The sequence below is a fragment of the Dryobates pubescens genome, chromosome 8, assembly GCF_014839835.1.
Source record: "Dryobates pubescens isolate bDryPub1 chromosome 8, bDryPub1.pri, whole genome shotgun sequence".
NCBI classification, from domain to species: domain Eukaryota; kingdom Metazoa; phylum Chordata; class Aves; order Piciformes; family Picidae; genus Dryobates; species Dryobates pubescens.
Window position 1 is genome coordinate 25,476,546 of NC_071619.1, and position 16,250 is coordinate 25,492,795.

The following is a 16,250-nucleotide window of genomic DNA, read 5'->3' on the forward strand; positions in this document are numbered from 1 at the left end:
TAGGTCAGATAGCCATGTCAGTGCTTTGTCTTTATGTAATCCTTAGCACAGTCAGAGGTTCTGATTTGTGAGGCTGGCCTTGATAGCAATATAAAGATGCGTAATGTATGGAGCAAAGAAGAGGAAAAAAAGAACTTTATAGGAGATTATAGGCATAAGTAATGATCAGGAACTGGAGTGGATTGAAATTATCCCCAACTAATTTGAGGGAATTAGCCCCCAAAATAAAATTGCCAGACCAGCTCAGTTGGAAGCAAACTAAAACCTAGAAATACAACATGCAACGAATATGTACAAAATATACAATATTTACATTCATTTACAATTTATAAACAACACACAAATCCCCCTAGACAAAACCAGGGGGTTACCAATAGCTTCCACATCTCTGCCCCCTTCCCCCTGTACAAGGGAAAAGAGAAAAGAGAAGAGAAAACCAGAGAGTAGCTTGTTAGTACCACAACAAGAATGCAGCCAAGGTCAGCAACAGCCAGGCAAAAGCTATCAGCTAGTATCTGCTGGAGCAAAGAAGCCAAGAAAAAAGAGTTAGCTTGTACAACTAACTTTATGTTAGTTATCAGACCAATGTTAGTTATCAGACCAATGGGATTATTCAGACCTTATCATTGTTTTCCTTTTGCATCCAATGGTAACTTATTTACATTCTGCCACTTTCTACTCAAGATCTGTGGAAAATTTCCTAGGCATCAGCCTAAAACTGCCACAGTTCTACCTGCCATTACATTTTTGCAATTGCAAAGATAATATAGGGTTTTATCTGCCAGAACGGCAGAATAGAATTCTTGATTTTTCCAAGGAATCATTGGTTATAGCAGTTTATGCTCATATCAGTAATCAAGTAATCAGAATATAATGTGCAGTGTTTACTGCAGTCTCATTGCGGGGGTGGAAGCTGATCTCGGAGTGATCACATTGGTTTATCATTTTCAACATGTATTTAGAGGAAACTTGTCACCTTGAGCTATGAGGCTCTGTACTGGCATTGATTTTCATTTCATGTAGTTAATAATTTTCATGGAAAGAGAATTACATTTTTAGCAAATAAAATAAGAAAGCATCTTCAAGTCTGACCAGAGAGACAAAGCATTCTGAGTAGATTTCACTGTTTGTATGCTGTATTCTGGGATTAAGTCCTTATACATGTTGAGCATTTCTCTTGATTTATGAATGTTAAGTAAATCAGCAAAACCATATCTGCATATAGCAGCAGCATCTATTTACCTGCTCTCTCCTCTCATTGATGAAAACAGTGGGGTACTGAGAGAAAAATAACGCATTGCTGCATTTGTCTGACATTAAATACTTTATCCTGGATCGGGTGAAATTCTTAAACACGATATTCATATAGTAAATTCTATGGCTATTCATTGATTTGAAATGAAACACATTTCTTTTCTTTGCTGAATTTTTAGCTATTGTAACAAAAAGTAACCTGGGCTTAAAATCTGTATTGTTTACGATATTTGGGATATCAGTGGAGATTGCTTATTTTGTTTGATTACACTAATTTTTTTTCCCATAAAAATTCAGCATAGTGCCTCAAAGTCTGTAGAGATAATTTAAGGTCTTAAATAACACAGAGAAGAGGCATTCTTAATCCTATGAGCTTGCATGCTGCAGATGAGGTAAGCAGTTGAAATTTCCTTGTCTTCAGCCTATGAAGGTGGGAGCACTGCTATTATTTATTTTCAGAAGTTGGAAACATTCTTTCAGCTTTCGTGGCATAAACCAGTCACAAGCTTTTGTCAGTCAAAGGGAAATCTATAGTTTATTCCATTTTTCAGCACTATATATTATTCATGTAATAACAGAGTGTGCTGGGTGTTTTTCAAGCATTCCTTTGTCATGAAATGGGTAGTTGGCAGGGAGATTCTGTCCTGAGGCTATAGTATAGCCTCTTCATAGCCACACAAATAGGTACAGCGAGTCTTTTTTTTCCCCTTAGACAAACAAAACAAAACAACAACCAACCAACCAACACAACAATAAAAAAACCCAACACATAAGCATGAAGCAATTAACTTCTAGATGTTGTCTTCAATATTTATTTTCATATTTATCTTCTAGGTGTTGTCTTTGATACTTGTTTGAATTTGGTTTAAAATAAATTTAAACCTGTCAATACAAAATGAGAATGTAAATAATTTCTCATTGTTTATACTGAGAAAATATTAGACTGTTTAGTTTTTTTATAGATTTATGGCCTTGTTTCTTTTTTTGAATCTTACTATCATTTCTGTAATTGTGGTTTATAATTTCAAGTATTTTGTAGGGGATGTGCTTATGTGTGATCTTCATCACTGTGTCTTGATGTACATGGGGCAAATTATTGTTATATTCCGTATACTTATAATTCTAACAGCTAATGTGTAATGAACAGCCTGCCTATTGCCAGGGAAATTTTACATCTAGATCATTTTTGATAGTCCTCTTTTCCAGAGAAGATAAAATGAGGCATCAGCTATTTGTCTTTTCAAAGTTGTTCTCCAGATTTAGTTTGACTCCTTCCAGTGTACCATAGAGGGCCTTTTTTATGTACCACAGAAGGAAGTTTCTGTCACATCATTCAGTGAAGATGCTTTGAAATATCAGTAGTTGAACTATCTTATGTCTCTGTTTCCCCTGAACTGACCCAACCATTTCTTTCACTCACCCACCCCCAAAAATGTGAAGAATATTTTTGAGTAATTACAGAAACAAATCACCAGAATCTCTTAAAATCAACAAAACAATTAATTTATTTTGTTCTTTGTAATATCCCAGATTTTTTAAAATATCTATGTGCTGGTGCTTTTTTTCCTTCTGTTACTGAAAAACAACCAAACAAAAAACATAGAAAAAAATCCCAAACCAAAACACACATACAAAAAAAAATATCCTCTTGTGGATAGCAGAGAAAGCAGGAGCCATTCTTACTGATTAGATACATTCCTTGTCCCATGATTCTGTGTTCACATGCAAAATGAGGCACCAAAAATTAATACACATCCATATGTGTATGTAACCAGTTATGAATTAGCTTCATGTGTGCTGTTGAACAAAATCAAACATAATAGATAAGACAGCAGCAATTTGTATCTTTAGGTAGTGTCCTAATCTACCTGCAATTTGAATGGAAGGATTTTTTGATTGGTCTAATATTTAGCATTTAGACCACTTCCTTCCAGCCAGATAGTCTGATCAGACTACTTGAGCTGTCCCAAGGTAGCTTGTAGCATATTATCCTGTTGCATTTTTTTGTTCAAGACAGTAGTCTACCAAGGACAGTTTAATAACTCTTACAAGTATATTTGAACTGATAAATTTATTTTGCAGAGGAAAATACTTCACTGTTGCACTAATTTTGAAAAGTTGTCTCCTTCATGTCTCCTTCAACCTATCTTTAGAACCGATTGAAACATCTGTGGTCTACAATAACTATTTTCATGTCCAAGATTTTTCTGCTCTAAATCAGTGAGGTTTACATGTTGAGTTTATATTTCTATTCATGGTATAGCTTAGAATGTAGCTGGGAAAATGAAACCTGTCTTTAACTAGGGAAAAATCTCCATATTAATATGACTAAGAAAAAAGCCTCAGCAAATCACAATTGAGACATGAGGCTGCATGTCCTTTGTGAAGCACTAACAAATTAATCCATTACCAAGTGTGAATTTATCTTCTCCTGTGCTTGTTATCAAGTATTCCCAGGTGTGTATGTATTCATAAAGTATAAATTAAAATGGCTTTAATACTAGCAGCAAATTCACGTAGTGCAAGGACCATAAGGCAGGATATTTTCCCCACATCAACAACAAAGTACAGAAAGATTCATAAAATAAAATATAAAAGTGAATAATCTTCCTATCTGAACAATATATTAGTTCCTAAGAACATAATAATACCAGAACGAAAGAAGAAATCACAATACCACAAATAAAATGCAGTTGCGTTATTTGGTTAATGACCCCATCTTGTAGAGCAGCACCCACGCTTCAGCACATTAATAGCTCTCATACACATTCTTGTTGAACTGAGTCCTGAAAGTAACTGCATTGCTTGATGGTGAATTACTTTGTTTTGTGCTTGCTGTGTGTAAGGAACTATTCTGCAGGCAATTAATAATTTATGTATTATGAATGTGTAGCAATATAACATCCTCTGTTATACTGTGGCATGTCAGGGGTCAATAGCTTACGGTTTTGTATTAGGTCACCATCACAGCTTGCTTTCTTGCCTTTGTCCTTGCTAAGCTGTTCTCTCATATGGACATCTTGGGAAAGTTTCTTGCAGTTCTCAAGGCAGGAGAAACCTATCTCTAAAACTGGAGCTTGCAAAATGTTTTGTTTTCACCACAGCAGTGCAATTGAGAGTAACCACTGATCCACAGGCCTGGGTTGGGGGAGGTGTCTCCCCCAGCTCCCTTTATCCCATCTACTCTGCTTCCTCCATCCTTTCTTCGTGGGGGTGAAAAAGGCCTTGGGTGTACTGCTGAATGCAATAAAGAGACTGCAGGCTGCAGATGGAAAGAATGGAGAGAATGTGTATAGCCCAGTTGGGAAAGGAGAATGGACTTTACACCTGTTCTACATAGACTTAGAAAGATTATATTGCATCTCCCAGTAGTACCTCCCAGCTCCCAAGCACAAGACAGCACATTGGTCTTGCTCAGTTTTGTAATACTCCTGCTTCTTCCCAACTGCTTTCATTTGTGCACAGTGCTTTTGGAAACTTGGGTGAAGTCATGTTCTTTATTCAGGAAATGTGACTAAAATTTGAAAAGAAAATAAGGAAAATTAAAATATTTTGCTTGTATTACATTTTAATTACATATATTGCATTTTCCTTAGGGGAAAAAAAAAATTCCTTTTCTGTTCTTTGTAATGCAAATTATTACCTCCCAAGGAAAAGCAAAATTATTCAAGGCTATCATAGAAGAAAATTTTGGTTTGCAGCCTTCCTGAAAGTCTGGCCTTCCAAAATTTCAGTTTGGACTTGAAGGTACTGCTCCTTACACACCCCAATTCTGAAGCCAGTTAACATGTTTTCCTGTTGTCTTGTTCCTGCTGGATGAAGAGTTTGTTATTCTTTAGTTGCATATCAGCTTAAAGATACTTCTTATCAACTTAAATTTAATAACTGTTTTATGTAAATTTAAATCTGCTTGGCACTAACTCATCTGTCTGTATGGGACATACCATGTTCTAATTTGTCATGTGAAAAAAGGGTCCTGAAATTTGAACTCCATGAGGTAAATTCAGTCAGTAGTCTAAAAACATTAAAGTTTTTGCTTCATTTCTAAATGTCTTGAAATTATTTCATCTTATCAGTCAGATGGTTAAGAAAGGAACATGGATTCTGTTTCCCAAAATCAGATTTTCTGTTACACAACAGGTAGCAGTTATGCAATCAAAGTGCAAGTGTGGCCACTGTGCTGTAGTGAGAGCTCCAAAGCTCAGTAAAAGTCTTCCCTTCGTCTCTGTTTTGGTTTGATTTCTGTCACAGAAAATGAAAGCTGAGCCTTGTATAACAGATGATAGCAGTTAGCATGTTGAGATTCAGGAGGAAGAGAAAATGAAGTTCCTGTAGGTAGCTGGCTTGAGGCACTTCAGTCAAGTATAAATATAATGACTACAGGCATTCGTATCCTCCCTAAATACATTACCCTCTGTGACAGCTCAGTGCCCTAAATTCACTTTTTAGGATTAACCTTTGAAGGGCAAGGTTCTGCTTTTCTTTTTGACCGGTATGCCACATTGCGTTCTGCAGCTATGCCATGTAGATATTGAGTGCTACCAGTGATGATAAAGGTGATATTTACTATTTGCTAACATTTCCATCTCTTTTTTTCTTTTTCTTTTTTTTTTTCTTTTTTTTTCTTTTTTTTTTTTTTTACATGCTTTCTTGGATATGTAGCAGACCATTTAGGAATTGAATTCATGGGTAAGTTTTCATTTCTCTTCCTAATATTTATCTTGGTGCCTTATCCCAAAGCACATGAAAGTTAATTGAAAGACTCCCGCGACCTCCATCAGTAGATTTTGAATTGGACTCTCTGTATTTGCCAATTACATTTGAAATTATATGGAGAATTAATTTTTCTCCAGTCTACTTCTAGGAGTCTTAAAAATTGCATAATGATGGTTCAGTATTTTATTGGTGTTTAATGAAGCATAATATAAAGATTATATGGCTATATCATGACATTTGAGGAATAATAATTTATATGAGCTTTTAGGAAAGAGTAAATGCCTTCATATAAAGGAATTTTTCCTTTTCTTCATATAAAGGACACTAAATATAATTTTATTTTTAATTTTTTTGTTCAGAACTTGGGGTTGGTTACAATGTAAAATTTAGCTAGATTTAATAAGAACCATTTCATTAGCATTTAATGGACAAGTCAAAGGAGTACTTTTAAGAAAAGTACTTTTAAGAATCTGTGATTCTGTGAAATAAATTAACTTCAGGCTAGGAAAAAGCTAAAGCAGGAGCGAATAATTGTTTCATATCACTATAGACAGGAGGAGATGATGTTCTATTATCTCAGTGTCTCCCCTGTAATGCATTCATAGCCTGATGGAATAATAGGCTTAACAGGTCACCACTTCGCCTCTCACCTGGTGATCTGCAGAGAGCATAGGTAATTTCCTCAAAGAAGCCAAGGTTTGTCTCTCACAGAGTTAGTGGACTGGTGCATTCTTTCTGTCAAAACAGGTTACATAAACCATTGAACATGACTGAAAACACTAGAATAAAAAGTTTGCAAATTCATTTCAAAGTAACAAAAAAAAGGCATTTAATGTGGCCTTTCCCTATGTTGAGTTTTACTTAATTCTTTTGGTTAAAAAATAAAATAAAATTTTAACCTAGTGATTGTAAGTGGTCATATGGAGATTTTGTTGACAAGTTGAGTATGAGTTGCCATGAAACAAATATAAAGTGATGATTATTAACTGTGTGGCAGGCTGCATTAGCAAGAGGATAGCCAACAGGTTGAGGGATTTTTTCCTACTGCTTTTGGACTCATATGACATACCTAGGGAATGGTCTCTTCTTTAGAGAAGAGTTCTCTTTGGCAAACTATTCTGTGATCTCCAGATGTTTAGTGTTTCACTTTGCTTTTTATGAAATTTACAAGTGCTGGTGGAATCAATATAAGAGTTTTCACAGGATTCGTGGACAAGCACAAATGGGAAAGGGTTACTGGAATGCTTTGCATAGATCTCATATTTACTGCTTAGCTTCAGTTGTAAACAGCAGTCTAGAGGCATACAAATTGAAGGACAAACACATAGATAAAAGAAGCAGGATAAGGTTCTCAGAGTGATCCTTTCTATAGGAAGCAGGAAAGCTTTAGCCAGGAGGCAAAGAGTAATTATTTTAACTTTATTTTGAGTCTTTCAGTTTCCCCCCCCTCTTTTTTTTTTTTTTTAAGACATCTCTTTACAACTTGAAATAACACCAACTCCTGAAGTGTTGGCTCAGAGTAGCCTTCTCATATTAGTAGCTTTCTGATTTTTTTATTTAGTATTGATACAGACCATGATGGTATAGAAATTAATGAAATCTTGATACTAAAAATATTATGGTAGCAATCTTGAATGAGACGAGCTTGTTTTCTGTGGGCTAGATAGAAACAAGTTTCAGAATCATATACAGAAGTAAAATGCTTGTGCTTCTTAAACCCTCCTCCAATTTTTTTTGAAGACTTGTTTTGGAAATGTAAGCACATGGAATCATTACCATACACTTAGCAAAGTTCAAATCTGTACCCTGTATACAGAGACCAGGTGAGAGTGTACTCATCAAATTAATGCTACTGATGCAAAGCCTCTCCCATGAGTGTATTTCTATACTGTAGAAGGTAATCAGAGTTGGTAGGAAGAGTATTTTGCAATTAAAAAAAATAAAGGGAACATTCTTTCTAATGTTTTTATTGCATGTGGGTTCAGTTGCCTTTGGAATTCCATTTCCATCATCATATTCCAAAATTCCTTTTACTGGCCTGTAAGGGACTTGTTGTCCATGAATTTGTGTACCCTTTTGGTAACCAGCTGATACTGTCTTCCCCTTCAGATTGTTGTTGCAGCTAGTTCCAAAGCTCAGTAGTTAAGAGGCTGTGTCCATTACTTTGCCATTACCTGTTGCAATCCACTTCCTGCCAGATCCTTAGCTCTCACTCGTAGGACTTGCTAAACAAGTTAGCCATTCAATTTACCTATCACACTGATTTGTTGTGTTAACTGCTTTTATGTTCTCAGACCACCTTCCCCTTTTGGGTATTGTCAGGTTTATGTTCAATATTGTGTGTTCTCAAAGATGAATACCTGATAATGTTGCTTGCTTGGGTTTGCAGTGTTTGGTTTTTTGCATGGATAGCACAGATAGATGTACCATATCATTTTTGAAATGTTGCAAATATAACAGTTAATGTACTGTTCTGCTGGATGCACATGCAGCTCCTCTTGAGTTAAAGTTAAGTAATGTGTTCAAGGGACATTATGTCCTTTAAAATGTGGATTTAAGTCTTGTGATCAGAATAAACAAGGTTTATGAAATATCTGGTGATAAGGAAATGATTAACACTTTCTAGAATTTTTAAGGGGGGGGGGGAGGGTAGGAATAGCTGTGTTTGATACTCATGAGAGCGATATTCAATTTCTGTCTCTGATGTAATCTTCCAGAAAGACTTTAGGCAACATATTTTCATCTCTCAATTCCTTAGATTCTCAATGACGTTAATTTTTGTCAGGCTTTCTACATTTAAACTCCTCAAATATCTAGGGAATATCTTTCAGTAGTGTGTAACACAGAAACCATTTGTTCCTTGCAAGAAGATGCAGACTTGGTTGCCTCCTTGCCTGTGTTCCCCTGTTCCTCATAAAGAGAGCACAGCGGTGCATGGGCAAATCATGTGCAACTCAGGCAAGAGTGCATGTGGTTTGGATTGGTGCACATCTGTGTGGTTCCCAGTGTCTCACAAGTCATAATGCATATATGCAATTTTATTAAATTTCCAATGCAAAGGTAAGTAAATTGCTTACCTTTTCTACAAACTGGAAATCTATTTGTATTAAACAATTTCATGTCAATGGAAAGAAGACTGGCTGGTTCTGCTTATGTGAGTCTAGAAAGAAGAAGCTGTTAATGAGAAAATGAAGGATTGTTAGCATTAGGCAGCCTGGGGATATGACTATTTGCAGCTTATTACGTTTTGGTTTTGTTTGTTGTTGTCTTCGTTTTTTTTGACCCAAGTGGTTAACTGCACTTCAGAGCTGAATTTATTTTTGTCTGATGGAAAATGTGATGATGCAGCCAACTGTCTCTGACAGCCAACCTGGTTGATCAAGTTACTTTGGTGCAACAGGTAGCAGTTGAAAGCAGAGATCTGGAGACTGACCTTGTGCATGTGGTCTCAGCTGCATAGTGAAATCACTGCTTTAACTGCCAGATACCAGGAGATGCAAAAGCCTGGGAGTGTTCTGGGCAAGGACTCAGTGACCAAGAAAAGGAGTCATCAATTTTACTCATTTCTTACATTGAGAATGAGTAGAGTTAAGGTGTTTTAAAGATTGAAACATGGAAGTGAGTGAGTATTGGAATAACCTGCTACAATGCACGAAGAAACATGACTATTTCAGCAATTCTTCTACACCACCTAATCTGGAATCTGTAACAATCATTTACAATAGCTGCACTTGAAAATAAAATGCCCAAGAAAGTGCAGAAGGCAGGTTGCTACAATTCTGGAGAAAATAGAACCATTACATGTAATAGTCCTCATCCTTAGGCTGCTTAGCAGTCAAACTGACATCAGTGGTATAAACAATTATGGTATGATAATCTGAATCTCCCATGAATTACAACAATAATACAGTGGTTGCTATACTTAGTCACTACTTTTAACTTGCTGGTGCTTAGGCCTTACACAGGAAATTAATATTTTTTCCTTACAACTAGTTATCTTTTCTGGAATAATCAGAAGAAGCTTCACTGAAGTCAATGGAGTATGAATGATGTGTAATACCCTTGTAAGTGGTGAATCATTACATGACATTTAATTGAGTAGAGCTATGAAGTAACTCAAGAACAGGATCCTGTTAAAATTCATATATTTATATATCTCCTTGCAATGACAACAATGTGAAATGTGTTCAGTTTTCTGTACTTTGAGCGGTTGTTAATAATGGAGAAGATGGTGCATGTTTTACTTTCACTGTGCTAATTCTCAGTGCCTCCTCATTGCGATAAGATGGTTGCATGGCTGACTCTGGGAGCACATGATCCAGCTAACTAAAAGGACTCCGCAACCTTGTGTCATGCACTGTGACAGATGCAATTTGATTTTTCCAAACTGCAAAAGTTGGTTTTGTTGATGGGCAATTTAAGCAAGACTTCAACAGCTTAATATTTTTTCCTGTTTGCAATGAAATAAACAGAAGGTAAAGTTCATTACTTCTTGCACAGCTCACAAATTGTTCAACCAGCAGCTGTCCTATGATACTCAATGTCTAGTAGCAGCAAACAGATCACACAAAATAACTAACCAGTGTTTTCATGGATGGTCATAGCCTTAGTTGCCATTTAGCAGCTCTTAATTGTTACAAAACCAGGTAACACTTCTGTGCTAACTGCAACAGGACAGGAAATTTCAATTATATGAGCAAAGAATGTACATGAAAAAAAATAATACTTTCGTTTTCCATGTGTTTCTTTTATAAAGTATAAAGCAGGTCAATGCTTTTCCAGTAATATGTTACACTGACTATTTTTATGCACCTGTTTACACAAAATCTATTAATATAGATTCTGATCACAATCATCCCCTAGTCCTATCAACGCGTATCTGTAATAACTGTATTGTTGTTAATTATAAATATATGAAATATTTAATCTGTACTCATTCGGTAAATTCCTGAAGAACTAAAAGGGGCTATTCAGATAGGTATTTATATTTGTACTATTTACTACCATTGTTTTCACCTCCCCTTGAATCCCTTTGTACTTCATCTTTCTCCAACTTCTCATTACCTTCTTATTTCACCTTTTCAAATTTAGTAAAAGCTTTGCTCTCGAGAGCTTGTCTTTCTGTTGGCTTTGTGATGTAGCTATTCTCTTTAAGTGTACTGCAACATAACAGTAGTATCCTGAGGCACAGAATGGCTTTAGGTCTTCCTCACTTTCCACAGGATTCCTTTAGCTGGAAAGAAGAGTCATTTATCACTTTCAGAGAACAGACACATGAGCACCAGAGAGTTTTCTAGAAACAGATGGGGTCTATGTGCTACGAGAGTAACGGATGAAGCAGAGGTTCCTCAGGGGCTGGAGGAAGCTCTGCCAGTGGTTGTACCTGTTTAGAAAAATGTATCTCTTAAATGGAAGTCAACTTGCATCTGGTGAACATGCTTCAGGCTGCCTTGCAACATCTTTGGCTCGGTTTGGGACATATGGTTTCGGTTTGGTTCAGTGGGATGTTTTGTGACCTTGGTTCAGTAATACTCAGCATCTCATTTTTCCAGTTTACCTGTGTTTTGTGTATTAGCAATGAACTGAGTTAGATTAACCTGCATTATTCTAAAAGACAAGACTAACATTTAACATGGTTAACTTACACATGCTGTTAATTGCCTGTAATGCTTTATCAAAATAACAAGCTGTAAACTGTGTAGATAAAGTAATGTCAATATATGTGACTGAATTTGGTGACCTTCCAGTCTATGTGGTTTCTTCTGCTTTCTCTAACTGAAGCAATTTGTGATGAAACTTACAGAAGCTGGGAGAAAAAAATGATAACACAGTACGTTGACAAGTTCAGAATGTCAGAACTGGCTCAGCTTTCTCTGTTTTCCTGAGGGCTAGGTTGGGAGGAGGCACTAGGTGCATTAAGCAGGGTATTGTCTGTGTAGGGGGGTGTTATGTCACTGGTAACACTGCATGTAACCGTGAGTCTGTCACTTCCCTTGTGATTGTGTCCTGTGTATGCTTATATGCTGATCTTGTAAGGTCAAAGTGTTATCTGTGGATTAGAAAAGAGGGTTTTTGAAACCTTAAACATGGATGTTGTATACATGACTCCAGGTAAGTTTCTGTGTAGCTCACAGTGCCTGGTACAAACTATTCAAGGCTGACTTTCAGCTGAGGACACAGCATCTCATCGGCATAGAGGGGCTTTGCTCTATGCAATTTATGTGAATGTTCTGGTCTGGGATTAGGCATGTGCCCTGGGTTCCTGCCTCACTGGTGTATCTGAGAGGTAAACAATTTTTATCATGAAATACAGGTAATTGGATGGCACCAACACTGAGCAGCTGTGTATTTAAATATGACCTTATACCCAGTCAGTCTTGCAACTTGTATTTTGAATGTGGTATTTAGGTAAAAGCTTCACCGAGCTTGAGGAATTGTTAAAATTAACAGCACAAAAGAATGCTAATGCAATTAGGTGACTTGCAATGTTAAGGTTTTACTCTTGGCCTTGTTTGGGCTCAGTTGCAGTTTAAGCAGATGCAAAAATATGTAGATAGTGACTTGTACTCTGCTGAAAAGAGCCTAGAAGGACAAAGGTGAGATCTTCTTGTCAAAGGTGATGGTAAAGACAGCTGCCAGAAGACATGCCAGTACGACTTTATATTTCCAGTTGAGAGAGGACCCAGGAGGAGGCTTCAAATTAGTAAGTACAATCTGGATATGTCTGTGTGTACTAGGAATCAGGGGCAGGGGAAAGGGTGGGCTGAAGTATTAGAATTTTGTTTACTGTGTCCTGAAGTGATCTTGCTACAGGAAAAGACGCTTCAAATGCCTGAGCTGTGCCATGTTTTATGCAGCCACAGTGAATCAGTGTTACTTTGTCCTCTTCCGACTTGGAGGGGTTATGTAGGCGTCAAGTTTCATTCCGTAAATGATCCAAGGGTTCAGAAAGCAGAAGGTAAGTATCAACAGTAAATGTTCCATGACAGTGGTGTGCTTGTGATGTATATAATGGTTGTATAGAAAAATTGATGTTTCTGATAGTGAACTAAATCTTTCTGTGTCCTCTGTGCCTAGAATGAGTAGAGAGGGTGTCCTGCCAGTAGTTGCTGGAAGCAGAAGAGAAGGGTAAGCAGTGGGGAAATACTGATAGTGTGCTATGTGGGGCACTAAATTATTTTTTTCATGTAATTCCTTTTCTTTTCTTTTGCAGGAGCTGTAGGATATTGGCAGCTGGAGAAGTGCAGAAATTCTATTCCTTCCTCCCTTCCTTCTTAATAAAGTTATTTTTTTAATAATTGAAAAATTGTCTCATGATCCCATTTCCTGTCCCCATGAAGATAACTTTGTCCCCAGTTCAAAACTAAATGCTGTGCTGGAAAAATGCGTTGTCCAGTTACCCAGTGTATCTATGAGTGTTTGCTTCTGACTAGGCAGCCCAGCAGTTATTTGGGAAACAAGCCTGAGCAGCAGAAAAGGAGAGGGAAAAAAACAAGTAGTATGTATTACTGTGCATGCATTATTCTTGTGTGCTCAATCCTTAACAGCAGTTTAAATAGAGATGCAGGCTGCAGCATGCAAGTCACAAACAAACTTTTCTGTTTACTAGTGCTAGCTTTTTATCTTTGAATGGTAAAATCAATCACCTTGAGGTATTTTAATTCAGTATGGGTTCAGAATTTTCAAACACTGTTTATATCATGTTCACGTAGAGTAGTCAGTGTCATTATATTTATTGTATTAGTCACCTACAAATTCTCATACGAATTAATATGACCCTTTTCTGTTTTCGTATTAATTATGTACTACTCCATGCAAGCATTAGCAAGTAAACTTATTGTAATATAGTATTATTCCATGTCCATTCTTTCAGGTCTCTTGGCAATTTTGCATTCAAATAGAAAGGAAAATCAAAATGTAAATATAAAATAGTAACCTTGTAATGGAGGACCATAAAAATTGTCAGTATCAAAGTGCTCTTTAGAATTAACTGAAACGATTTAGGGTCTTAGCTATTTGACAGTTAAATAAAAATAAATTAAATGAATGTTTTTTTAAAGTAATCCACTCAATACATGGAGAAGAGCTAGACAAAATGAATTAGACCAAGTAATATGTAGACAAGACAGAAGTGAAGGAGAAGAAATTTATTTGCTATTAAGAACACAAATTCTTCTATTAGTATCATCCCACACCTTGCTGTTAATGACTAGGACTGTAAGTTGTTTACGTAATTGAAATAAGGATTTCAGTGTCCAAAAGTACAAGCTTTTAAGTTATGAAAGGAACATGGAGTTAAGTCAGCTAAAGAACTTCCATACCACAGTGTCAAATGTTGCCCTGCCTAAGCTTTATCTCCATTGTGTGCAGTGCCCTTCTGCACTTGCAGCGTACTTGACAGTCCATTGTGGTATGGGAAAAGCCAAATTCTTCAGTGTCGAAAAGACTTTAAGTCTCTGCAAAGCAGGAATATTTTAAATTGATACCTATAAAGAGCACAGGTGTTTTCAGATTGTTAGTTGTCTGGAAGTTTTGAGAATTGCAGTGCTGAATTTAATAGGAGGGTGGTTTTTTTCTGACTTATGAGTTCAATCTAAACCACACGGAACTCAGTAAATATTTCTAATATAATCTATAGAACTTGAAGTCAAGATGAAGAATCTGACTGAACTCACTTATGAAGTGAGCATGTGCTTTTCCTGGTTGGCTCCAAATCATCTAAGACAGAAAACCTGATAAAACCTTCAACAGCATTTACAAAACCTAGCAAGTATAAATAATTCTGTGTAATTGTGCAAAGCTAGGAGTATCTTCCATTCCTGTCTTGAACTTTCATTCTTCTTCTCCCCACTGTTTCTCTTTTGTACCCACCTCATTCTTTCCTTTTTTCTATACCACTGCATAATTTCCTTTGCAATTAGTTTCATGAATTTACTGGTCAATGTAACTTCACTTTTTTTGTGTGTATGTTAGAGTTTACAGGAGTAAGTACAAATCATTTGTATGTATCACAATTGCTCTGATTAGCTTTAATGGAGAGTATGACCTGCACACACTAAGCTTTTTCTCATTTATAATTGTAATGTCCCCTCCTGTTTCCAGAAGTGATACAGCTTTTGAGAAATGAGAGTTGCAATATATACTTACTTGCCCTGCTCATAAAATATGAATGCTAAGGAAATTAATACAAGTTTTAATACAGTTACTCAGCTTTAGAAAAACAGGAATGTATTTATCAATATAACAAACACTTGCATGGGATATTAATGAAAATACCAGCTACTTAATTTTCTGTAGTCTATACTGTGCTCATTAGTCTCGTTCAACTAGTTTAAATTTGTTTTCAGGATAAGGATGGTTTGCTTCTAATGAGAGATGTCTTTTGTGGCATGTTTTTCTTGGAGTCTGTAAAGTAGAGTCTGTGTACTAAATATAAAGCCAGCTTTGCTGGAAATTTTGTACATTGCAATGGAGTTACAAGCTAGACCTTTAAAATTGTTGAGTTATAAATAGTACATTGTTATAATAACTAGAATAGTGCATTCTTAGAATCTGCACCATAAAAACAAAAACCCAAAACAACAAAAAACCACCATTTTTAACCTACCTCATTGAGAATAGCACTGTGACTCCTAATTTTGCTGCATGTTTCATTACGCTTCGTGTACTTTGGGTAATGTGCTTAACACAGAATCAAGGAAGTGTCCTCAGTTAACTGTTCATTTAATGAATGAAGATAAAGTCACCAAAACAAGTAAACATTTTATTTCTTTTCTTTCTTTTTTTTTTTTTTTTTGTCCCCCAATGTAAATCTCTCTAGTGTGATTTTAAAGTTTTTCTTGCCTGGTGGAGAGTCTCTTTTCAAGGTAAGGTAGTCTTTCAATTAGTAGTGAATTTTGTCTTGAAATAAGATGGCTGACCATTAGTGGGAAAAGGTGAGTGAATCTTATGAAAGTTCTATAGAAGCAAATTGAGCCATTTTAAATTAATTTATCCCAAGAATTAACTTAAGGATGAACTGGAGAGAAAAGGTGGATATACTTGTCTTAAATTACACAGTTTCTTTGAAGTTGAATGCATGTGTTTTTCCCAAGATTACCTTTTTTAAGGTAGATGTTCCACTCAAGATTTTGCTCCCATATGGCTGGATATGATTTAGATATGAATAGGTATGAATTATCCCATGAAATACTCAACAAAAATACTGAAATTCTATTACTTACAAACTACACTAGAAGGACAATGTCTTGCTTCTTGGTACTGGGTCAAGGTTTCTGAAT

General features: G+C 36.1%; 1 protein-coding gene across 2 annotated transcripts in view; it reads left to right on the forward strand.

Annotated features, from left to right (window-relative positions):
- NRG3 (neuregulin 3) overlaps nucleotides 1-16,250 on the forward strand; it is a 370,109-nt gene that overhangs the window by 293,092 nt on the left and 60,767 nt on the right. The window contains exon 4 of one of the 2 annotated variants that reach the window (XM_054163458.1): nucleotides 5,917-5,943. In XM_054163458.1, the coding sequence (XP_054019433.1) occupies nucleotides 5,917-5,943 (27 nt within the window). The remainder of the gene's footprint in view (nucleotides 1-5,916; nucleotides 5,944-16,250) is intronic. The other variant, XM_054163459.1, reaches the window with a different exon arrangement.